Source organism: Microtus oregoni, unplaced genomic scaffold, assembly GCF_018167655.1.
Source record: "Microtus oregoni isolate MIOR12 unplaced genomic scaffold, Mior012 000031F_ref0000149, whole genome shotgun sequence".
NCBI classification, from domain to species: Eukaryota; Metazoa; Chordata; class Mammalia; order Rodentia; family Cricetidae; genus Microtus; species Microtus oregoni.
Window position 1 is genome coordinate 11,059,293 of NW_024543090.1, and position 27,527 is coordinate 11,086,819.

The 27,527-nt window shown below is 36.5% G+C and overlaps 1 protein-coding gene and 1 pseudogene across 1 annotated transcript in view; one reads left to right on the top strand and one right to left on the bottom strand.

Annotated features, from left to right (window-relative positions):
* Positions 1-27,527, bottom strand: part of Ano3 (anoctamin 3) — a 228,023-nt gene that overhangs the window by 125,707 nt on the left and 74,789 nt on the right. The window contains exon 4 of the mRNA XM_041679064.1: positions 23,866-23,984. Coding sequence (XP_041534998.1) covers positions 23,866-23,984 — 119 coding nt within the window. The remainder of the gene's footprint in view (positions 1-23,865; positions 23,985-27,527) is intronic.
* Positions 24,156-25,031, top strand: LOC121465469 (annotated as a pseudogene).

Genomic DNA, 27,527 nt, shown 5'->3' on the forward strand with positions numbered 1-27,527 from the left:
AAAATCTTAGATTAAAAAAGGCAACAAAAGTCAAGAAAGAGCTAACGTGAGTGACAGACGTCTGTGGTGCTAAGTGGAAAGTGGAATCATCTGTGAAGTTATTAGACAAAACACAATATGGCATTGTCCTCACTATTCTCTCTCTTTATATAACATTACGTTTCCATATATACAGTATTATAATATACACAAAGCAATAGGGCTATTACTTAGTAATATTTTTTGAGATTGTACTTTAAAAAATGTAGACCTCGCTAAAGTTTTAATTTAAAATATATGAGCATTAGGTATTGTGGGTTGTTTTCTAATAGATATTAAAATTAAACCACATCATTACACTATTTAAGGAGTTAATGTGCATCTTGGAAATTATTTAAATTCTATGCTTTGTTTAACACGAAACTATAACAACCTTTTAACTAGTTAGCTTAAATAAATCTCCTGGGTTTATTTAATGTTTTCAGTGGTAAAAAGCAAGACCTGAAAGAAAGAGGTTGAATTTTTGAAATTACACAATTCCAACAGAAAAGGATATTCCCGAGGAGATCAGATGGCGATAATCCAGAGCATATGAAGTTCAGGCAGGGAGATCTATTCCCTGGGTGCTTCAAAGAACAGTGTCGAAGAAGACCAGTGCATATGCCATATGAGTCTTAAAGACTGATGTTAATAGCCAAGGTCCAGGGAGGGTCGAGCTCATGCCATCATCTCTAATAGCTACAATATGTTCCATGAGGATACTAGTGTGGAAAGCAGGGCAATGCTTCTTTGTTACTGATTGGATGATTTGAATCTTTTGTAATGTACTCTAGTGTAGAAGACAAACAAAATTGTCATTCTGAAAAGAACTTTTAAGTTCATCAAAATATTGCCTGTCTTTCAGACACTACAATCCTCTAAACAGTCTATGAATTTCTTTCCAGAAAATAATTTAGTAGAAAATAAAAAGTCAGTATATGAGGAAAGAACAATCAGATTAAAAAATGATGCCAAAGTACTAAAACTTCTAAAGGCAACTGGTGGTTTGAAAGAAAATGCCCAGTAAAGGGAGAGGGCACTATGAAGAGGTGGGGTCTTATTGGAGTATGTACGGTCTTGTTGGAAGACATGTGTAACTGTGGGGTTGGTCTCCTATGCTTAAGTCATACCTAGTGTTGCAATTCACTTCTTGTTGCCTGTGAATCAAGATGTAGAACTCAACTCCTTCCTAAGCACCATGTCTGCCTGCATGCCACCCACCAAGATGATAACAGACTAAACTTCTGCACTGTAAATTAGCCTTAGTTAAATGGTTTCCTTTATAAGAGTTGCCATGGTCATGGTGTCTCTTAACAGCAATAGAAACCCTAACTAAGGCAGCAGCCTTTATTAACTTCAAAAGAAAAAACACATACAAGCACAAATTTAAAGTCCTCAGTAAATACTGCAGGCTGTGTATTAGGTAAACAATGTGGTGTCTTATAAATGTTGTGTTGAATTCTTAATTCCAACAAACAAGATTCTTTTTAAAGTAGTTAGACATAGTCAAACGCAGTCAGAAGAGTAAAATGGTCATGGTTATAAAACCCTTAACATATATTTGTTAAGAAAAAAATGTGTTAAGCATTTAATTTATATTGAGAACTGTGCTTTTTTTTTTAAACTTTGGCTGGTCCCATCATATCAGACCAGAGCATTGAAAGAGTATATTTTGGAGGATGGAGACTTGGGTTTCAGATTGTATTTTAATTATGTGTTTGCTTATTTTCTTGCTCATCTATCTATCTATCTATCTATCTATCATCTATCTATCTATCTATCTAGACAATATTTCTCTGTATCACCATCCTGGCTGTCCTGCAACTTACTCTGTAGATCAGGATGATCTCGAACTCACACAGTTCCACAGGCCTGTGCTTCCTGAGTGCTGGCATTAAAGCCGTACACTATCACCACTTTCCACACCCATTCTACAAAGCTGTAGTTTTCCTGTTGTATTTTACCTCTTGTTATAAAAAGTCACATGGTGTGGCAATTAATAACACAATCATGTCTGGGTAAAGGAGGATTGTGAGTGATTTCTTGGGACTTTGAAAACCAAGCAGAAATCTTCTAAAGGCCCTTTACAAATTAGCATGGTGTTTGGAGGGCAGTGACAACCGCGTTAAATAATGACGATTAAGTACAGAAGTGGGAATGCATCTTTAAAATTGAATTGAAGAAGCGCTTGGTTGATAATTTTCCTTTTTTACTGGAGCCCCTCATTCTGCTCACCTCTACCACTGTGCAGGCTTATCAGAGCAACACAGGGAATACAAATATTAAAAAAAAAAAGTTTGTCTACTCATTGAGTCTGTCTATGTTTCTTTTGCTTATAGCAGTTCTCATTCATTAATAAATCCGTTTTATTTTGATGTTGAATATGCTGGTACCATCTACAGAATTGTAAGATGCTGTCAAATAGCTAAGTCTGAACATATTCTTGTTATTAAACAAATACATACTTACCTTATAAATTCTAAAAGGAAATATCTGTCTAAGATCACTTAAATATTTTGAGTTCTCTAATACATGCCTACAACTTTTGGAAATATCACCCAATGCAATGACATCACAGAGAAAATAATCACAGCTATAAATGCCAGTCTACAGTTCTATGTTAAGTAATAATAATCATATACAATAGTAGACACTTAATGTCACTTGTGATGTTTTAATAAATATATTTTAAAGATATTTACTTCATCACAATACAGAGAATTACTTGAAGAGACGTGGAGACAACAGTGTTTTGAGACACGATACCTCAGAAAATAATGGTAAAAACTGGGAGGATTGGGATAAAGGAAGGTTGGATAGGGGAGCACGGAAGCACAATTCTTAGTTAAGGGAGCCACCTTAGGGTTGGCAAGAGACTTGAAACTAGAGTGGCTCCCAGGTGCCCAAGCCAAGGTCCCCAGTTAGTTCCTTGGGCAGCTGAGGATAGGGAACCTGAAATGACCCTATCCTATAGCAATACTGACGAATATCTTGCATATCATCATAGAACCTTCATCTGGTGATGGATGGAGATAGAGACAGAGATCCACACTGGAGCACTGGACTGAGCTCCCCAAGGTCCTAATGAGGAGCAGAAGGAGGGAGAACATGAGCAAAGAAGTCGGGACCACGAGGGGTGCACCCACCCACTGAGACAGTGGAGCTGATCTATTGGGAGCTCACCAAGGCCAGCTGGACTGTGACTGAAAAAGCATGGGATAAAACTGGACTCTCTGAACATGGCGAAAAATGAGAGCTGATGAGACGCCAAGGACAATGGCAAGGGGTTTTGATCCTGTGTAATGTGCTGGCTTTGCGGGAGCCTAGCCAGTTTGGATATTCACCTTCCTAGATACGGTCGGAGGAGGGAGGACGTAGGACTTACCACAGGGCAGGGAACCCTGACTGCTCTTTGGACTGGAGAGGGAGGGGGAAAGGAGTGGGGGGAGAGGGAGAAGGGTGGGAGGAGGGGGAGAAGAGTGGGAGGAGGGGGAGGGTAATGGGAGGCTGGGAGGAGGTGGAAACTTGTTTTTTTTTTTTTCTCATTTTCTCAATAAAAAAAAAATAAAAAAAAAACTGACAAGTAGGATTGTATCAAAGTCAAAGCCTCCTGCACCGAAAAGAGACAAGCTACAGAACTGGAGATGAACTTTTCATACATTCATCTGAGAGACTTTATATGCAGAATATATAAAGAACCCAAAACGATAAGTACTAAATGGACAAATAACCCAATCAACAATCAGACAAATGAACTGAAACACTCCTCACAAGAAGTGCAATAAACACATGGAATATTTTAATATTCTCAACTACCAAATACAAACCAAAACTACATTGAGATTCTGTTCTATCCTAGTCAGAATGCTTAACATCAAGAAACAAACAGACAAACAAACAAAAAACTAATTGTTAATAGGCAAAACAGGCTGAATACACCTTTGGTGGGGATGTAAATTAGGCCAGCCACTGTGGAATCAGTGTGGAGGTTCCCCAGAAATTAACATTAGAACTACCACATGATCCAGCTACATCATTTCTGGGTTTATACGTCAAGAAATCCTATGTAGCATGCAACACATATGTGTACACTTACATTTCACAGTTGTATTCACAATTTCCAAATCATGGCATCAGCCTAGTAGCCTCTCAGTGGATAAAAAAGTTATACTAAATGGAATGGGGTTATACAGCTATTCCTGAGATAAAAACCATGGCATTTGTAGGAAATGGGTGGAACCTGAAGTCACCATGTTAAACAAAATAAGCCTGACTCACATAAAATTTAAAAATTTTTATAGAATATTTTATATTTTGTCTAAAATGCAGAATGTAAATTTTTAAAAGGATCAAACATGAAATTTTGTGATAGAAAATATCTGAGAATAAAAAGATAAAAGAGGATGACAGGAAACAAGATAAGGTAAGTGAGGTAAATATTGTTAACATATGTTACCAATATATATCAAAATGTTACAATGAAGCCTACTATTTTGCACAATGAATAAGAAAAGGTAAGATACAAAATTTTATACACACACACACAGGGTACTAGAGTCTGAAGCTGGAGCTGTGGTTAATCTAGGCAAGTGCTCTGTCCTGAGCTACAGACTCCAGACAAAGATACAAATGAAATTTATTTAACTTTGTGTGTGTCACTTTTTTTTTTTAGGAAAACATCTGACATCACATGGTTTCTAAATAGATTACTTTCTGGCATACACCTATAAATTATCTGTATCTAATTTACTTCAAAGTGAATGAATTCAAAATCAAAGATCAGTCTGCAAATATTCTATAGAACTTAAAAATATCTCAAGTGTAATCTCTACCTCACTCTGCATGAATCAAGAACAACTTGACAGAGAAAAATATTAGTTTATATTAACTATCAAGATGGAGGCCAATGCATTTGGTTAAGAAAACTTGGAACAGTCCCACTGTACAGCTCCTGCCTTAAGTTCTGGGTCACAGGCATGTGCTACCATGTGCCCCATTTGAAGCTGCTATTTTTCATATATTGCTTTGTTTTTGCTTATAATTTAGAAACTCCTCAGAACAGAAACAGAGACCAATTTGTCTAGACAGTCTTTTCCCTCTGCTGTCTTGGATTTGAGGCATTGCACATTCATCTGGTATCTATTTTATTCTCCGTTTCCATTGCCACTCAATACCTGGTAAGTGTAAGGAACATCCTTCATTCTGGATATGCTAAAGCCCTTTCAAACACAGCACTTATTTCCCAATTCAGAGAGAATAGTGCTAATTATTTATACCTCAACTTTCTAGGTATTTTTGTTTTAGGTTACAGGTACATAACATAACATTTATGAACTTCCTCTTTATTTTCTAAACTAAAATCCTACCTGTTTAGGTAAGTGAAGCAATCAGAGTTTGTCATCTATGGAAAATAAAAATGAGAAGAGACTAAATACCTCAGAATCTATTACACACATCCACTCTCCAGGATGTTTTCCTGCTTCCCTTTATTTCCTGCACATATTCTCAGCATCTGTTTTCTCCTTCTGTCTCTCCTTTCTCTAACCCTGATTTCATACCCTTTCTCAGAAGGTCAGACAACCTGTGAGGACAGTTGTCATGCAGTACCGCTTTTTCCCTGGACAGTGTTGACCTCTGAAATCACTGACTTTTAATTATAGCAGCGTGACTGCATTTCGATTTCATTTTATTTTATTCATCTCAACGTGTTAATGTGAGTATAGGCATGTATATAAGGACGGGGTACATGAGGACTATGCACAAGGGTGGATGCCCTAGATGTGCCAAAGTACACAGGCTTGCCAGGGCCAGAGGAAGATGGTGAGTATTGTACTCTATCCCTCTCCACCTTATTTAATACAGAATTTTTTCAGCAATCCTACAGGAAGAATGGTAACTGTGCCCTGCTTTTAATGTGGTTATAAGGGGGCTGAAACAGTTTTATGGATACATACACATATGTGTATATACACATTTGTATAATTGGATATATATCTATTATTGTTTTTTGTTTCCAACCAAATGATGATTTAGATTTATTTTACTAAATTATTCTTTGCTCAGTTCCACAACGATGCCAAGTATATATTAGTTTTACATTCTTCTTAATTCCTCTAATCATTTAACTAATACACAGTTTTAGTAGAAAATTAAATTTAAACAATCTCTATTTTTAAAAGTAAGCTTTTAAGCCACAGCCTTGAAGCACACGCTGGTGGCTCTATATTACCTTGAGCTACAATGTTTTTCAAGTCCCTTCTTTTGGTAATGCACTCATTTAAGGAGTTCATCCCGCATTCCTGTTGTGAGTCAGCACTGTCTGTGCAAGGTGTTGAGATAATTGCAATGAAAAATACTCCATGGTGCCATTCCTTGAAGAGAATAATTTAGTCAAGGAAGAAGAAAGGAGAACATATTATACTCTTGTGAGATTTGTTCCACTGTGAGGTGGAGAAAGCCAGTTTAAGTGCTGCGACAGCAAAGATGAAATGACTGTCTTGAGAAAGAAAACTTTGGTCAGAAGTGATATGTGACTTGAGTCCTAAAGAAGAGAATAGACTAGCAGGGAGAACAGAACACGTGTTCGCATTCCTAGGCGAAGTAAACTCCATGTGTAGCATAGCGGGAATGGGTAAGGCTAGGAGTGAGTTCTCAAGGCCTGTGGGCAGGGTTAGGTATGATAGGAGCAATTCACATCTGAAAGAACTTGGAAAACACAGAAAGCAATAATCCTTATTTACTCTAACATTTAAGTGCTATCCCTTTCAGCACATTCTTGTTTGTTTTTATTTCCAAAAAATTACAAATCTTTTGAGAACCTCAACCCCATTATATACATTTAATATCCATTATCTCTCATTCATCCTTGCCATATGTACACACACACCACCACCACCTCAACTAATTTTAACTTAAGATTTTCACCTTAAAGTCTATAAAATATTTAGATTTATAGATTTCAAAATTCATACTTATACTTGCCTTTCTCACTGCTATAAACAAACCAGGGGCTGTTCCCATAGGCCCACTACGAATGCTGACCAATCTCAGACAAATCATCTTCACTTTGCTGTCTAAACTCTTTTCCACTCCTTATTTCTGAATCATAATCATCATAATGCTATTTTTAATACAGTCACCTCCATGTTTGTATATCTGAGCAGTGTCTACCTTTCAATGTTACACAATGCCGTGTTCACCATTCATACCATCCGTTCTTTGTCAAACTACTCCCATCTTCCACCTGGACTAGCGCAAGGCCATCGCGCAGGGGCAGGGCCACCTTTGGAACACAGACCTCTTCAAAATGGATAGACTCTGAAGAGCATCCCAGTACCACCACTCCAGCGCTGTGCCCAAGTGCCTCTTCTGCTCTCATCTTGGGCCACTCATGCTCATTCTGTGCGTTCTCCTTGCTTAGAGGACACCCAAGGCCTCATGGAGGCTCTTCGACTTCCCTGATACGGGTCATTCCCTTTCTCCCCCCGTGTTAATCCCCCACTTTCCTGTCCTCATGCCCAGATTCCACCTTTTGAAAAGCCGCTGTGGTAGGGTGGTGGCCTTTCTAGATCCCTCCACTGACAAGAGACAACCAGTAACCATGCTTATGCAGTGACTTGCCTGTTATTTACTTAATCGTGTTTTATGCGTAAAGCTTTGAAAGTGAGAGACTTTGCTTGTTCTTTTTTAATCAATGAATTGCCAGGTACAACCTGACACACAGCAGACTGAAGCCGCTAAAGACAAAGGCAAGGTAATGGCTCTCAAACATGGTACCTGAGCAGAAGACTCAGCATCATCTGGGCCTCTGTTAAAGCTGCAAATTTTTGGACCTCAGTGGAACTCAAATGCTATGAGAAGCTGTCATTTTCTTTTTTAAACGATTCCTATCAGTAATTTTGATACTCACAAGTTTGTCAATCTCTGTTATAAGATATCTATTTAGAAAAAGAAACATGAATATTTTAAAGCTTGTTGTAGCCCAAATTTCTTAGACTGTGAGAACTGAGTCTGAAATATCATCGAATGTAATCTCACTTCTACTTTTTCCTCATTTTTTTTTTTGAGGAAGAAATGCCAAGAGAAAAAAACTATAGTTGAATCTGAAATTAGAGATATTTCTGTTTTTAGGAATGTTAAATATTTCTTATGCATATCACCTTTAATTATGCAACTTACATTTTTCTCTGAAAAAATATCCTCAGATAAGAAGCTATTTTTTCGACTTATAGCTGATATTGAATTAGTTAAGATGAGGGAAAAAAACTAAAAAAATCTACTTTTCTTATTTTTTTCAGGGTGATTCAATGAATTGATTTAAATAATTTAATTAAATAATTGATGGCTTCTAGATATATTCTTCCCATAACAATTTTATTTTCTATGTTTAAAAAGAAATCAGTGTATTTTCACACTTACGATTTCTGTAAGATATGTGTATTTCACTGAGTATTGCCATAGTATAGGATTATGGAGAAGACAGTAAGATAATGATTGATAATATGGAATGGAATCCAAATGCCTAAGTTACGTGACTTGCATTCTCTAAATACATGTAATAAAACATATCATTAAAATAATAGTATTACTAAACAATTATGAACAGTCCCTAAATAGAGAGACAGCAAAAATATGAACAAAAGAAAAGCAAAATATATTTTGAATTTGCACTGTGTAACGGATATTAGTCTAAGTGCTATATTGAAAGTATTTTATTCTTTTTTTCTCTTATTTTTGTTTACTCAATATAAAAGAGTTTCTGCTTTATCTAATGAAAAACTAAAGCCAAATGTTTTCATTATAACATGGTGGTGTATAAACTGTGGTTCTCTGTTGTGTTCTTAATGCAATAAATCCATGTAAGCATGTGAATTCTGAATATTCCCTTTGCAGAATTAGTTAGAGAATGCATTTGCATATCCCTTTCTAGTCAATGATCGCTATGGAAAATATCACACAAAGAATCTTCTAAGCACTTGTTTTTCTTAAAAATGAACACTTCCTTCCTCGTCAAAGACTATTGATCTTCAAGTGATCTGACCATGAGTGCAGATATAGACTTTGACTTTCTGTTTTCCAAATGAGATTATTTCATATTTTTTTAAAAAATAAATGAAAACAAAGCTTAGGGAAATGGTAAATACTTTAACAATAACTTTCAACAGCATGGAAAATAAAGATAGCAGATTGAAAACATGTCACTTACTAGCCTATTTGTGAAATTCATCCTCGGGTCATATATGTAATTTAAAGTTTAATATTCAGTTTCCCTTTCTTAAAGTATTGCTTCCCAGACTTTGTGCTTTGATGTTAACAAATAATTCATGTACAAAACTATGCCTTAAGAATGACCAGAAAATATTCATCCTTAAAAATCCTGCTTTACATAATATCAAATCTAGATCGGCAGCAGGTAGAATCTCTGGACAGCCTTTCAGCGAAAGCACTAGCAATACATTTAAGCACAGCCTCAACTTCACAGAAAGATGATTGTTTTGCATGCAAGATAAACACTGGGGATTATCAAATACACATTTAGATCACACTGCAGATACATTCTAAGATTTTAACAGATACATTCTAAGCATCATAAAAATGTAAAACTTCTCCATTCTCACTTTTGAAAACCAACGTCTGCTATTCTTAATTGGCTTCCCTATGCATGATCAGACAAACAGAAAGGAAACACAAAATTCCTCGATGAAACACTTTTAAACATACCACAGTCAGAATCCTGGGTTCAGCTGCATTTGGAACCCTCCACTGCTGACAACCCTCTCAAATGACAATCTTCTTTAAAGCACTCTTCAGCATGACAGCTCAAAGTTCTGCCTTCCTCCTCCTGCTTGATCCATTAGCTGGAGTCTTACATCGTGAATGCTGCACAAAGCATTTGACTGGAAGGTTTTAAGGCAACTCTTTAAATGCCTGGATATGAATAATGACTTTAAAAGAAGAGACAATGCCTCTCTTTATAAGAACTTCTGTATTGCTTTCTACTAATTTTTGTAGGGGGTGGCTGAAGTACAGAGCAGGGTTGCCTTGTGTGTCATTGGTTAATAGTGTCGATGTATGATTCATCTACGTGACATTTAATCCTATAATGCAAGTGACATTTTGATGATTTTACTGTCAATTTTGAATAATCCATTACATATGACATTTGAATGAATTGAACAGGATGACACAAAATGAAACGGATATTTTTTTGTTTGAATAATAGAGGTCTGGCAGTGTGACCTTTTTTATTGGTGAACCTAACCATATTTTTTTGGTATCTTAGTGGAATTTAAAATTATTTCCTTTTGTTTTTAAGCATTTATAGGGAAATTCCTTGTCCTTTTACTCAGTTAAGAAAACTAATCTGGGAGGTTGTTGTATATACACCTGTGATCCCAGCATTCAGAAGCCAAGGGTATGGAGATCTCTGTGACTTGGGGGCCAGCACGGTCTACATAGCTAGTTTCAGGATAACTAGGGCTACACAGAGAAACCCTGTCTCAAAAAGAAACCCAAAAATCAATACCAAAAACAATTAAATTAAAAAACAATAGAAATTGCATGTTTTCTGGGAAATCCTGCATCCATGAAAATTCACACTGCATTGCATTATATTAGCTCTAGGTTGATGTGCTGTAGTCCAAGTGTAACAGAGTTAATTGTTACCTAAAAACAAACAGAATTCACCAATTTTGCCATATTAATTATAATTTATTCAATGACATGCAATGGAAGGTTGCATTTATTTTTGCCAAAAATCCTCTTTGGGCCAGTTTGGAGTTGGGACTGATAAGACAATGTACCCAAGAAACGACCAGTTATTGAATATGGCCTTATATTAATCATCATGTTTGCAAATTGATCTTATCAGAATAGCAACTTTGATTTTTTACAAAAGTTTGAGTCTGTTTAACATCAAATGATAGATGACTGAAATCAATATATGAGAAATTTCCATAGACAAATGTTTGCAGCTACCATTTCATAGTTAGTTTCCTTTAACTTAATCTTAGGCAGAAAATCTACCCACCAGATGAACTCTGATGCACTCATGGAAAAAAATCTAACAGATTAGGGATGTGTCCCTGGGAACAAATTGATGCCTGATATGTACATCTAATAAGAATCTTTTGACCGTCAAAGTCATGAGCTTTAGTGGAAAATCTACTATTACTGTTTGCTAAATAGGAACATAGTCAAATTGTCTTCATCTCTATACACACTGAGTAGGGCAGCTCTCCATCCTGGGCAAGTGGACTGGCCAAAGTAATTGTTTATTGCCCATTCCTAAATAGCACACCTCTATCGCTATGATAGAAGAAGGAGTACAAGCACTTTCAGATCTAGAGAATTGATAAAATTATTATGAACATATTTTGTGTATTTGACTTGGCAGTTAGTTGTGAATACATAGCAGCTGTTGATACCTACAAGATCTGCACAGGTCAGGGCCCCTCAACATTCTGTTGTTAATTGAGGAGGAGCCCAATATCAGCAGGCCCATCTATCCCTGAGAAGCTACTGCAGTTATAGAGGGAAATGGTTTCTTTTCAGCAGGGTAGCCAGTGCTAAGTTTCCCACAATATAATAAGTAAACTCCTACCCATGCTTTATACAACACATCAATTTAAAAACTATGAGGAGAAAGAGAAGGAAAAGGTAAAAGAGAAAGTCATGAAAGTAGTTGGGAAATAGAAGGTATTTAGTGGGAGTCTGAGGAGGACAAAAGAAGCAAAAGGGGATGGATAGGATCAATACACACATGCACTCATACACATACATACACACATACACATCATAAACACATACTCATACACACAAACGCACACACTCATACACACATGTATATACACATAATATTTTAAATTTATTTTCGGATATGATATGATTAATAATTTAAGTAAATAATTAAATAATTAATGATTTCAAAAGCTTGTTATATGTCTAGTTGCCAAACATTGCTGTTTGCAGAGAGAGAGAATAGCATTAGCTTCTTGTTTATTTCCTGTTTTCCTTGTGAAATAAGTCTTTCCAAAGAGGAACATGTTTTCTGGAAAATTTTTTCAGAGCATTGGGAACAATGTCAATCACTCCACTAATTTTATTCTCACATTGCAAAATGACTCTGTGTCTTGACTCTTCTTGAAACCTACTGGATTTCTTCACGCTCCAATTGCTGCTATTGGCAATAGTAGGGATTTTTGTGTAAGTAAGGGATGGGCTGGATTGGTTTTGTTTGTTTCTGTTTCCTAATTGGCAAGGGGAGTAAATATATCTAAAAATATTTAATTCATGGAATATTATGTTAGTTCATAGATTACAATTTCCTATATCTGAGGTTGGAAGCAATTATAACCAACTTCCTATTTTTACTTTGATTATTGTTTATACAAGAACAAACTTCAAGCAAGCCAGTATATTTCTGGGGTGTTGTGAATAAGCCATGGAAATATGAAAATGTTGAGCACCTAGTTTTAGAGCAGTTAACTAAGGTTTTAGAAATGACTGAGTCATGTCTGGGTTCAATTCCTACCACTAACTATCTATTTCAAGCATAAAACTTTTAGAATTTCAGAGACATGTACTGCTAGACATGTACTACCTCTGCCTAGTCATAGACTTGGGAAAAAATAGCAACTCAAATATTACTTCTTTATTACTGTAATGATAGTAGAAGTACTTACTGTCTCTGTGAGAGTTGAGTTGTTGCATATAAAATGATGAATGCATACTTGAGTAAGACACAAAAACATACCTCCCAAATGTACTAGATGAAGATTTCTATATTCCTGTCATCTTTCCATGATTGAAAACTGGAAAACCAGCTTCATGGAAGCAGATTATTTTCAATTCTAGATCTATTACTAGCTGAGTAAGATTTTATATGACAACAGAAGTATGATAATACACATGGTTTTAATATAAAGCTATATAGTGTAAGCTTTAGATTGTTTAATTGTCAGGAATAAAATGGAAAAGTGAAATATTTTTTAAAATTATTGGCTTCATGCTTCGTGTGTTAATTTTATAGCAGCATTCTATTATAGAATTATAATGACAATAAGTTTCTATAATCAGTAAGTATTTGGGTGACTTTTGTAACAGTAGGTTTGATTGAATGTGTTACTGTTTTTAATGGTATTTTTTTATTTTTTATTTACTTATTTATTTATTAAAGATTTCTGTCTCTTAACTTTGAGTTTTTAAGTGTCTTCCCACTTACAGTGAAAGAACCATCTTTAACCTAATTATTTTGGCAAACATCTAATTAAATTCTAAAGATAAGTTCCTAGGACTCAAGGTGCAAGCTATTTTAAGGCATTTACTTATTACTTTCAACTCCCTAACTCGTTTCAACTCACCAACTCGTTTCCCAGAAAATTTGGCTCAATAAACACACCTCTTAACCATGAATAAAACTGGCAGGTTTTGGTATGTAGCTCAGGGCTGAATTTGTCATGCTTTAAGCCATTTTCTAATTTAATTAAAATCCATTGATCATCTTTGCATTTTTGTCATTACCAGTACTACTCATCATTTAAATATCAACATTAAATTTCTTTGCAGATATTTTTCTGTTCACATTTATATTTTATATAGTTGAAGATCAACAATATAGCCACTGACCCAACATGTATATTCTAGCATGCTAGTTTATTTTAAATTCATTTCTGTCACTCTGTACTAATTTTAACATTACTGTGTTTAATGTCTAAACTAGTAAACCTAACTTTTATTACAGGATCAAAGGTTTTTTCTTCATTTCATGTCCAGCATAATGTTGTCAATTAAAGCATCTTTATAGCCAGGGCAGATAGAGTGATCTTGCACTTTTGATACCTGGAAAACTGATGCAGAACAATAAAAAATGTAAGGCCTCCCTAGAATACAGGGTGTATTGAAGACTAGCCTTGGCAAGTTAGTAAGATAGTGTCTTAAGACAAAATAGGAAATGAGAGTTGGGTATATACAGTACAATGGGAGAAAACATCCATAACCAAAGAGGAATAATTTTTCCACTAATAAATAAGTAAATAAAAAAGAAGGAAGGAAAGAACAAGCGAAAGGAAAAGGAAAGAAGAAAATAAGGTAGGGAGGAAGGAAGGAATGAAGGAAGGAAGGAAGGGAGGGAGGGAGGGGGGAAGGAAGGAAGGAAACAAGAAACAAGATGTAGCCAAGTATTTACTCATCTTGTATTCTAAGTCACAAATTTTTACAATTCTGGAAATACTGTAGTGTCACCAGTATTTTGTGCACTGTATAATAGTTCTGTGACAGCAGTAATTCAGAAAATTAAGCCCTGTATGCAATTTATAATCCAAGAGTATTTATGAAAATGAAAGTTTTAGCAATGTCCACATGAAAGGCAATTTAGAAATTTAAAGAAGCTGCATTTTTCTTACAACATCTATAAAGTGATCAGTGTATCCACACTTACAGAAAATTACCCAAATTATTAGTTGAGTAAAACGATGAGCACCATCTGCCCATAGCACTTGATCTAGTCAAATTGAATCGCCATGTAATCCAATTTTAATGAACTGCTAAAATATTCATGCCAAGAGTTTCCTGTCTATAAAGCCTGCTGTCTGATTTGATATTCAACATCATTTCAAAGGAGATGCCATATTTAGGGAAATATACTCATAGTTCAGGATTATAGTTGGAACTTCATTAGTCAATTTCTACATCCCCAGTGTTGAGTCAAGAACAAGTTCTTATTAATGTGCTTGACAGGAAACCATGTCCTCTACAGCACGTACTTGATTCTCTGACTACTTCCTTCTCATAGAAGCCTTGGCTGCTACACAAGCCTTGGCTACTTGAAGGAAAGAAGAATTCTTGTTCTGTGGGATCTTATTGTCAATATTTATTTCCAGTATTCTTAACATTAAATAAACCAGGAAAAGAAAATCTTTCCCCAAGTGATTGTAAAAGCAGCCGTCATTTTCTTTAATTTTTTTTCCTGCCCTCAGATTAATTCTTTCCATTTAACTATTTATTAGACTTTTGTTTGTTTTTTATTTGTTTGTTTGCCCTACTAAATTGTCTCCTAAAGTTTCTCAGGCACACAACTATGGCAATAGTATTGGGTTAGATCAGTGTCCAAGCCAGCCCTCATCATGGACACTGCTTTCAGTATATGGAAATTAACACAGAGACCCACAACTGGAGAGTTTGGAACGCTTAGCTCTAAATGAGATATCTTCTTCATTCCCTCCCTTTGAGAACCTTGAATCTATGAAAAGGAAGAGTTGTAAGGCAAGAGTTGCAAGAGCTGGAGGGGATGGATCACTCCAAGGAACTCATGTCTTCCTGATGCATTAGAACTGATACACATGCAATCTCATAAAATTGGTGACAGTATACACAAGGCCTGTACAGGTTCAAGCCAGTGAAGGTCTCAGCACTAGGAGGAGTACATGTACACAAAGTCCCATGCCTAATCAAGAAGCAACTTGAAATTAATTCTTGCTTCTAAAGGGAAAATTCAGTTTTCTTCAACAGAGTATAACAGTATATGTTATTAACACTCCAACGTAGGCCCCACCTCCAGGAGTAGTTAGGCAATGCAAAATCTAATCCTTATTTTTTGTTTGTTTGTTTTGTGGGCTTTTTGTTTTGTTTTGGAATTTTTGTCTTGGTCTTTGTTTGTTTGTTTTGATTTAAATTTTTGTGTTTTTCTGTTTTTGAAAGAAAAATTGTGGACATAAAGTTATGTGGGTTGAGAGATTGGAAGTGTTTACAAAGAGTTTGGTAAGAGGAAAATTTTATTAACACATATTACATAAAAACTTCACATAATGTAAAAAGAAGAGACACAATGCTTACTGATGAACCATCTCTCTGGCTCAACACTTTCAAAAATAAAATATAGAAAAGCAGAACTATTTCAACGAGTTTAAGCATTTTTCTAAAATATAAAGTGATTTATGTTAAGCTTATATCAAGAATCTAAGTAATAAGAAACATTTTGAGTATTTGGTAGAAATCAAACACATTTTTTTTGTGTCTTCATATCTGAAGAAGAATTAATTCTATGTTCATTGCTGTTATAAGTCACCATTTTGCCATTTAGTATTGGAGATTGCCTCTATTATCTCATGCTAAGAAAAAAATTCACTCCCTAATATTTTTCATGGTTATGGGCATAGAAATTCCTATCTGTGAGTTCTTTAAATGGCAGTTGAGTTTGCTCATTTAATCCTCTTAATGTTGATGCCAAGTTTCTGACTTCTTTATCTCAGCTAGTACAACTATAATAATTAATCGCTGATATAGGTGCTCTTTTAACCTCTTTAAGCCTAGCTTTGGTATGTAGGCAGGATCCTTAGAGATAGAACATGAATTCAAACTTTATTTGAATACAAAGCTTAGATTTGGTCTCAAATTTCTCTTGCTAAAGTTTTAGGATTAAAAAAAAAAACCTGTAATGCCAATTCAATGAACTTTGCCTATTGATAAAGGGATATTTCAAATCCAAACAAAATTACAGTGATTAAATTTCTATCTTCTACATATCACTGATATGTCAAATATGGATTTTTAGAGACAATACTAAGCTGGGTGTTGGTGGTGCATGCCTTTAACTCCAGCACTCAGGATGCAGAGGCAGGCAGATCTCTAGTCTACAAGAGCTTATTCCAGGACAGGCTCCAAAGTACAGAGAACGTGTATCTCAAAAAACAAACAACAACAAAAGAGAATACTAGCAGAATACAGATTTAGACATTACTTGATGATATCTCTGGTTTGTATAGCCCCTTGGCTTTCTCCATGAGTTGTATCCCAACCCTTGGACAATAGAAGTTATCTAATGCTTACCATTTTTCTCTGTTCTAGAGTACCAAACGTAACAGGTCTTCTTAATAGGTCATATTATGCTACCACTATCACCTTGTCATATCAGAAGCCAACAGTGTAAAAGTTTAATAGCCAAAAGAGTTTAAAATACAAGTCCTTGTTCTGAAGATGACTCCTAAAACCAAAGAATTATTTATGTGTACTTAATTTTATTAAATATATTAGTTATATTTCTACTGTTATAAAATACAACAGCCAAAGAAATTTATAGAAGGAAGGTTTTATTTGGGACTTGCTGTTCCAAAGGGAGAGGAGTTTATTATCATATATAAGGAGAACAACAGCAGGATGGTAACCATTGCCTTAGAGCAGTAACTGAGGGCTCACATTCCCTGACCCACAAACAGGAATCAGAGTGCTTGCTTGAAACGACACAAGTCTTTTGAATCCTCAAAATCTGCAAGCAGTGGCATACCTCCCCCAAAATAGTTCCCAAACAGTTCTACCAACTGGGGACCAAGTAAGTTTTCAAGTCTAGCCTATGGAGACTTAGACATTCAAATAACCATGTTAAATTAGCAAAAGCAGTGATAAAAACAAAATATTTATCATTTGTACTAAATACCACTCTAGAAATGTTGCATCATGGCTAGCAAGTAAAATTTTAAATAGATGAAAAATCCATCTATACAATAACGCCACTAGTCAGAATCATTTCTAAGATTCCTTGTTAGTTTTTATATCTGAAAAACTCAATAGCACTTGAGAGAATTTAGAATAAATTCTTCTGACCCTAGTTCATGGTTGATGACTGATTTGCTATAGAATTCTATTTGTTTTCTATTATCTAATACTTGTCTTTACCTACTATGTAGCTTGTATGAGTCACCCCTTCTAATTAATGTTCCTTACTGCTGACTCTTTATAAATGTGTTTGCTTTTGCCCCAAACACTCCCTTTGCACCTCACTTATTTTGTACATTATGCAAAGTGCAAAGTACAACCAGAACAATTATCTAAATTTATGTGAGTCAGAGATTTTTGTATTAAAACCTGTATATGTTTATATAATACATGTATACGTGCATGAATATGTTAAATTTTGCTACATTTCGATCACAAATGAAGACTGGCAGTTATATAAAATCCATCTTAAAATCTGTGTCCATCTGTTTGTCTGTCTATCTTTCTATCATCTGTCTATCTATCTATCTATCTATCTATCTATCTATATCTATCACATATTCTTTTGCTTTGTCTCTTTTTTACCTTGCAGTGCTGCAATGTGGGCTTATGTAATCTGGTGCCTGTTCTGACAGTGGTCTGACTTCAAACTTTTAACAGTTTTCCTAACTCAGGCTTCAGGATTCTGAAATTACAGATAGGAGACATCATGTATAGTTTACATACATAAGTTATCATTTAGGAGTAATGAGAGAAGAAAAACAGCAGAGCAGATTTGTAAAACATAGCACCCAGATAATAGTGCAAATAAAGCAAATTTAGGTCATTTATGTACACACACACACACACACACACACACACACACACACACACACACTCTGTCCTCCCTGGTTCCCTGTGCTGCCTGGTCCCTGCAGCCATTTAACCCCAAAGAAATCACACAGAAGTCTATATTAATGATTAAACTAATTGGCCCATTAGCTCAGGCTTCTTATTAACTCTTAGAACTTATATTAGCCCATCATTCTTTTTTTTTAATTGCAAATCAGGTTTTTTTTTAATTGAGAAAAGGAAAAATAAAGTTTCCCCCTCCTCCCAGCCTCCCATTTCCCTCCCCCTCCTCCCACCCTTCTCCCCCTCCTCCCACCCTTCTCCCCCACCCCCACTCCTCTCCCCCTCCCTCTCCAGTCCAAAGAGCAGTCTGGGTTCCCTGCCCTGTGGAAAGTCCAAGGTCCTCCCCCCTCCGTCCATGTCTAGGAAGGTGAACATCCAAACTGGCTAGGCTCCGACAAAGCCCAAACATGAAGTAGGATCAAAACCCCGTGCCATTGTCCTTGGCTTCTCATCATCCCTCATTGTTCGCCATGTTCAGAGAGTCCGGTTTTATCCCATGCTTTTTCAGTCACAGTCCAGCTGGCCTTGGTGAGCTCCCAATAGATCAGCCCCACTGTCTCAGTGGGTGGGTGCACCCCTCGTGCAGGAGCCATTGAGACTTAAATAATTTCTTGGACTAAAGTAAATATTCAGATTCCTTTCTTCCCTTCCCTTTCTCTCTCTCCTCCCTTTCCTCTTTCCTTCCTTTCCTTCATTCCTCCTTATCTCATCTAGAAGCCACCCCACTTTAACAAAAGAAGGGGATTGACCTTGTTCTGAGAAAGTATTTATCTTAGCATCAGGGAGGAGATACAGTGATGTTTTGTTTGTGTTTTAATAAGTATTTAATAAGACATTGTCTGAATATTAGAGTGCAGAGCTCAGTCTCTGAGGAGCCAGTGTGAGGACTGGCTCACCCTTTGTTCTGAGCATTGGTAGATGTACAAAGTCTCTAGTAACTGGCCACTCTGATTCTCTGATTGATCACCTTTTACCCCCTAATATCTTACTCTTGGTTTTTATTAAGAACAGTTAGAAATCATGTAATATCTGGCACCCAATGTGAGACATTTAAAATGTTTTAATAGCATAGGTTCTTTTTTTACGATAACGAGACTTTTCTGCTCCTGGTAGCAGCAAGATATTTCAGAGAAGATAATGAGCATCAAACAAACTCTACACTGAGTTTACTTTCTTTGTGGCCAAAGTAGGTCATTGGGCAAGAAAGTGCTTTTACCTTGATTGCTAACAGTATGCTATCCAAACTGGAGAAGCAGAATACAAAAGAGAGTGGCTACTAAATCTTATCAAGTGGGATAGTCTTTCAAAATTCCTACTTCACAGAAAAGTCTGTCAATTATTCTAGGCCTGTAGGCTGAAGATAAATGTTCCAATGTTGCAGAGGAATCTTTGGTGACTGTCCAGGCAGCCAGGTTTTTTGTTTGATTGTTTTGTTTTGTTGTCATTTCTCACATTTTTTGGAAGTTGCTTGTTCACACTACCTGTTTACTCAGTTAAACTATTTCCTTTTCAGGTCTGAGTGAGTTGAAGACTAGATAGTTACAGTTACAGATTTCCTTGGTTAGCAGATATAGAAAAGAAATCACTAAAACGATGTAAAGTGTATAAGGTTGAAAGACATCAAACAATAGTTTTGGATGGCAATGCAAATTATAATAGAAAGTAAGTTAGGTACAAGACTTTGGACTCACCAAGATAGGATAGATAATGGAGTATTTTCTCTAAATTTGTCAAATGCAAACGGACTAGATATTGTTAATGTTATATTGCCTGTATATATTGTATATACATATTGTATTTTTTACATATAGTTTTTCATAAATTACTTATAGCCTTCTTTTCATTTTAGAAAAAATGAGGAAATGTAGTGATATTTTGTTTGTATATTAAGAAATAAGGCTTGCCTGAAGATCAGAGTGCAGAGCTAAGTCACTATAGGCCAACCAGTGGTAACAAACACCTTTAGTCCTAAGACTCAGGAGACAGAAGCAGACAGATCTCTGTTAGTTCAAGGCCACCCTGAGCTATTCAAAATTGATCCAGTCTATAAGAGAAAAACAGTTCACACAAAGGTGATCCCATCACTTGAGTTCCCAAAGCTTTAATCCCAGCACTAGTGAGGTGGAGACAGGAGTGATGTGGTTGGGTCAAGAGAGGAATACAGGTAAGAGGAGACAGAAGCTTAGTGCAGTTTGGAGATGCATTCAGAGGATGCAGTTTGAGGAGGCAAGCTAAGGACAGAATCACCCATTTGGTCTGAGCATTGGTAGAAATAAAAGTCTCTCTGGTGACTGACTGCTCTTCTTTTCTGATCTCTCAGCTTTCACCCACTAGTATCTGACTCTGGGTATTTATTAAGAACAATTAGAATTGGTAAAGCAAGGAGATGTAAATTAGTTGCAACTACAATAAGGAAAATAATCAAAGGGGATGGATGAACTTGTTCTGAGCAAGTATTTGTCTTAGCATCAAAGAGGAGATGCAAGTCAGTTGTAGTTACTATGATAAAAACAGCCATCAACAATTTCGTTTGGAAATGTCTCATTTAGATGCCTTGAAAAGTCTGCAAAAGCATTGAATTTGAGGAATGTTGGAACCAATGAACTAAAGAGGTTTAAAACTGGATTGTATTTTATTAATTTATTTGTTTGTAAAAGTTTCTAGCCATAAATAAGGGTCACGGAGTCTACAATAGGTGAACCTAAAGAAGCTAAGTAAGAAGGTGAACCCAAGGAAAAACATATAGTTATCCTCTTGGCTAAGGGAAGTAGACCAAATTGCCGGGGAGAAAATTGTGATCTTGGGGGTGGGGTGGGATGGGGGTAAAGGGAGATGGGGAGAGAAAAGGTAGAAGGGAAGGAGGGGGGACTTGGGGAAACAGGAGGATTGGGATAAAGGAAGGGTGGATAGGGGAGCACGGAACCACAGTTCTTAGTTAAGGGAGCCACTTTAGGGTGTGCAAGAGACTTGACCCTAGAGGGGCTCCCAAGTGCCCAAGATGAGGTTCCCAGTTAGTTCCTTGGGCAGCTGAGGATAGGGAACCTGAAATGACCCTATCCTAGAGCAATACTGACGAATATCTTGCACATCATCATAGAACCTTCATCTGGTGATGGATGGAGATAGAGACAGAGACCCACACTGGAGCACTAGACTGAGCTCCCAAGGTCCCAATGAGGAGCAGAAGGAGGGAGAACATAAGCAAAGAAGTCGGGACCACGAGGGGTGCACCCACCCACTGAGACAGTGGAGCTGATCTACTGGGAGCTCACCAAGGCCAGCTGGACTGTGACCGAAAAAGCATGGTATAAAACCGGACTCTCTGAACATGGCGAACAATGAGGGCTGATGAGACGCCAAGGACAATGGCACGGGGTTTTGATCCTACTTAATGTGCTGGCTTTGTGGGAGCCTAGCCAGTTTGGATGTTCACCTTCCTAGATATGGACGGAGGGGGGAGGACCTAGGACTTACCACAGGGCAGGGAACCCAGACTGCTCTTTGGACTGGAGAGGGAGTGGGAGAGGAGTGGGGGGAGGGGGAGAAGGGTGGGAGGAGGGGGAGAAGGGTGGGAGGAGGGGGAGGGAAATGGGAGGCTGGGAGGAGGTGGAAACTTGTTTTTTTTTATGTTTTTTTCTCCTTTTCTCAATAAAAAAATTTAAAAAAAATATGATTTCAATGCTGCATTCTCATCCCTTCAAGTTGCTATAAAATTCTGGATTGGGAGTGGGGGGAGGGGGAGGGAAATGGGAGGCGTGGAGGAAGCAGAAATTTTTTCAATAAAAAAAAAAGAAAAAAAATTCTGGATTGTACAGTCTTTGGTATGCCCTAGACATTTTCATAAAGTCATCTCATGTTTTATGTCAACCAGGCAGTATGTTCAAACTTAAAGATAAGAAGAATAAGGTCATTATGTATAATTAATATGTTCAGGTCACTAAATCTAATAAAGAGTGAACCAGAATTCAAATCATATTAAGTTTTAAAGTATAAAACTATGTTCATATGCTAGCTTCAAAGTGAAAAACAAAACATGAAGAACTAGTACCCCAAAAGAGTTATGAACAAACAACTTCATTCTTTATATTTGGTCTTTAAATAGTTATGCTTGACATGTATGGTGCTACAATTTAGTAGGGGAATTATATGCAATTTTCTATTGCACTGTAGGATAACTACAGTTAATAACAATGTATTAGATATTCATAATATTTATAAGAAAGAATTTTGAAGGCTCTTCCTATAAATAAATGGTTCACAGTGTGATTCAAATTACTATGCTATCATTAAAATATATTCAGGCATTGAAGTACCACAGAATGTCACATTCATGTGTTCAATTGTAGATCTCAGAAGAGAGTATACTACAGCAGTATTTAAAAGCCATCATCATTCCTAACTTCATTCCAAATACTTACCCCTTATACACATATCTAAGTGTAGCTCACATCCCTTATCAAAAATCTTCCCTTAGCAGACAAAGACCATCATAAAAATTCACAACTGATCAAGTGTAGAAAACAACTGACTCTGATGTTCACAGTCCAGATTGATATATATTTAAGGCACAGGGAACACCATAGAAGAGGGCACAGTACAAAAATCAGGGACCAGAAAATCTGCTGTAAGTTTCTATCTTCCTTGTTATGAGGAGCAGCTACATCCATGATACCTGAACTGTATGATTTGCCTAAGCAAGACTTGAAAAAAGAAACACTATTTGGCATGCCTGTGTGAATGGAGGAAATCTCACAAGACACCACCCCTAGATGAAGACTATAGTCAATTAATGATAATTATGAGAGGAAATAATCAGTTTTCTCAAGGATCTGAGGCTTTTTTTTTTTTTTCGAGACAGGGTTTCTCTGTGGCTTTGGAGCCTCTCCTGGAACTAGCTCTGTAGACCAGGCTTGTCTCGAACTCACAGGGATCTGCCTGCCTCTGCCTTCCGAGTGCTGGGATTAAAGGCATGCGCCACCATCGCCTGGCGAGAGGCCTTTTGTTATCCAATACAAAGTGGTCAACTTTATAAACCCATACATATAAGCAACTCTAAATAGACTCAGAAAGCTGTGTTTATAAACTTACTCATTATATGTGTGTACATATGTTTGTGTGTTTAAGAAGAATAATTAAAGAAAAGGAGGTCATAAATTAGAGAAGACATGGGAGAGTTTAGGGATGGAGAGAAAACTGTAATTATATTTTAATTAAAGATAAAATATCTTTAAAATTAAGAATAAATTAAAAAATAAAGGTATAATTTTGGATCTATTAAATAATAAAATAGCTGCTTAGTAATTATGTCAATAAATTGCTTTTCATGCTTGAGTCCTTTCAGAAACATATTAACATACATCATGTCCTTTTAGATTTTTCAGTACAAATCCAATCATACTGACTAATGTTCAAATAATTCAAAATTTCATTGCACAAATTACACATTGTTAATTCAGTTTGAATTACCTTAGATAACTTTGTTTTGGATTCAGGCTTATCTTTGATCACAAAGTCATTAAGGAGACGAGATCGGTCGTAGTTGGCATGTTCAGATTCATCCATGTAATCCTTATCTTTTCCCAGAGCTAAAAAAGAGAGATAGACAGTTATCCTCATTTCTGTGTACCCATATCATTCAATTAATTTAATTCACTTAATATCTGTGAGTTTTTTGATGAATTTGATGGTCCTTGCAGTCCATGTTCATAGAATAGTCTCTCTGATCTCTGGTGTGACAGACTTCAGGAGGCTAAGACATGGCCCAGAATTTGAAGGACTTGGTGGTATGCCTGTCCCTGAGGCATCGGGTATTGGCAGTTGCTACCTGGGGGCTATGGTATATTTGTTCATGAATCCTTTTTTACTTTGGGAGGTGATCACAGAAGCATCTTCTTTATTCAGATTGGCTACATCTAACAAGATACAATCCCAGACAAAGGCCTTCACTTCAGGTTCTCCTGGTTCTAGTACCCTACCATTTATGACATTTGGGCCAGACCCTAAATAATTTCCTCCACCACAGGTTCAAAATATCTGCAGATGGTGAACATTTCCCATGTGTGGTTTTTGACCCAGAGCCAAGGAGCTCTTCAACATTGACCAGCGTCTAGGTTAGACTACTAGGAGTGAGTGCTGCTATCCATTGTCAATATGATTCTCAAGAGTGTGGTGGCCAGGTTTACTGCTTCACTGCTGAATACCCAGTAGGCTCAGGTGGCACCCTTGATCCAAAAAGAGCTGACAGAGCCCACCAAGGACTTCAGCCTCATCCTGGATGATGTAGTTGTCACAGATCTGAGCTCTAGCCATGAATACCCAGTTGCTATAGAAGCCAAGCAAGTAGCACAGAGGGAATCTCACTGGACTCTATTTTTGGTGGAAAATGCAAAGTAGGAGCAGCAAGAGAAGATAGTGCAGGCTAAGTAGGAGGTTGATGCTGCCAAGATGCTCTATGAAGCATCAAAGAAGAATCCTGGCTATATCAAGCTCAGAACCATCTGGGCCACCCAGAACCTATCTAAGAGGATTACCATGCCACAGAACAATGTGTTGTTGCTGTCAACCTAGTACAGAATCTACAGGATGAATGCTGTACTCTGGGAAGTGACAGCCTCAACCAGGGTAAGAAATGAGTGTGGATATAATGAAATCTACCTCCAGAAATGTGAATATGTTTCTTCTCCAATTTTAAGAAGTGGGCTATTGGGTCAACTACTCTCCACCACCACTCAAGTAAGATAAATGGTATTTGGAGTTTCTTAAAATGACATATCTTTCATTTTACAGTCTAAGTAGGTATTTATGATAGAAGAATAAATTTTACAGTCATTACTGCTATTATAATTTCATAACTAGCTTATTTCAACTGACATTATTTCTTACAATGTCATTTCATCTCATTGTTTTAGTATATTTAATTAAAGGTACAAGAAGGATTCCTGGAAATGATGAGGGCCTTCTTGGAGAATTTTGAATGTGTGAGAACATTACCAGTCTGTTTCCCTAATTTGAAACTTTTCTATTTATGTATAGTTATAGTTTATCTGGGACTACTATAACATCTGAGAATGAATAATTATATAATTATAGTGGCTAACATTATTTTTCATTCTTTATAATTATATGTCTTATCCAACATACCTTCTTTTTCTTGACTATCACAAATGATCTTCATTCTATTCTGCATGATATCCATAGATTAAACAATATCTCCATTTTACAGCTCAGAAAGCTAAAGCAGACATTGTGTGAACCCAGGTAGTAAGATATGGGACAATGGTCTTGTACTCTGTAATGACTTTTAACTTGTATTAGTTTAATAAAATGTGGATTGGCCAGTAGCCAGGCAGTAAGTATAGGTGGTGAAACCAGAACAGAAGAATTCTGGGAAGAGAAAAGGCTCAGTCTGAAGTCATTACTCGGACCAAGGGGAAGCAAGATGAGAATGCCTCACTGATAAAAGGTACCAAGCCACGTGACTAACACAGACAAGAATTATATACTAACTTAAGATGTAAGAATTAGTTAATAATAAGCCTTGTTAATAGGTTAGTCAGTTTATAACTAATGTAGGTCTCTGTATGTTTCTTTTGGAGTGAATAGCTGCAGGACCAGGTGGGACAGAAACCTCTGTTAACAGTAAGAGGTAAAATTGACTTGTGAAACTGCACTTTTTGAATGATAACATATTCCATTTTTATAATTATTATTCATATGGAAATTTTCTTGAAAAATAAATTCATAGATTATACAGGGATTTAATATAGTGATAATGAGTACCCAGAAAGTAGTAAAGTATTTTTAATTCCTGTATTTCTTGTTTGCCTCTAACCATATCTTATTTCTGTACTTCTGTTGCAAGAGAAGGCTGTTGATGGTACATAATGAACCCTACTGGGCCTATGTGCCAGTATTTACTCCATGTATATATTATTATATTCAGGGCAACAATTTGAAATGCATTTATTTATAACAGGTTGTTGCTCATTTTTCCCTGTGAAAAATGACCTATTGGACAGTAAAGTAGCAAGAGGATAATCAAACAGATCCTGAAAGTGTGTAGATATATCAATATACTCTGACTTATATCCAGTCCTCACTCCTGCAACTTATCCTAAAATATTTCTGAGCACAACAATGGTGCCATATACTATTCTTGATTAGAGGGCTACAAATACCAGCATAATTAACAAGATCTCTGCAGTTTTATCTCAAGTAGGAATCCCTAATAAATCATATAACTTTAAGTCATAGCACTCATTATGAAGGAAATCAAATCAGTTTTGGGACAGAAGGGGAGTTGGTATGGATCTGTTTTTATTTTAATGTGAGGTTCTGAGATGAGAACAATATTATGATAAATAAAAATGAAAAAAATGGGTGCAGCACTTTTACAGAAAAGAAATATTAGAAACTGGCCTATGTAGAATAGTCTCAGGTTTCACGGGTCTCTTAAGGCCAAAGTAAGTTTATATTTTAAGTGTAATGGGAAACCCTGGAGAGACTGGAATAGAGAAATAATGACATTTAATTTTCCTTTCATTATAACACTGTGGAAAGCAGATTGTAACGATGCAAGAGTTTGATCACAGAGCCTAAATAGACACTATTGTTTCAGTCTAGCCAGGAATCATAAACCAGCTTACGTAATGGAGTCAATGGGGAAAGCAGTCATCATATTCTGAATGCGTTTTAACAGTTGAAACAAAGGATCAGGATGATCAAGTTGGAGGAGGGAGGGAGAATGGTGAAAGAGACATCTTGGTAGAAGGGCCATCATGGCATGAATGAGAAACCCGGAATCCAGAAGGATGACCCCAACTAAGATTTCTAGCAATAGTGGAAAACTTCTCCTGTATTCAGATTGGTGACTACTCTAGTTGTTATCATAGAACTTTCATCTAGTAACTGATGGAAGTATATGTAGGGCTCCACAACTAAGCACTAAGCCAAGTTGTGGAAGTCTGATTGAAGGAGCAATTATATGAGCAAAGGGAAGGATCAAGATCATGATAGGGAAACCCACAGAGACAGCTGACCTGAGCTTGTGGATGCTCAGGGACTTTAGATCTACAGCTGGAAAACCTGTATGGGATTGATCTAGGACATTTGCATTTGGGTGACAGTTG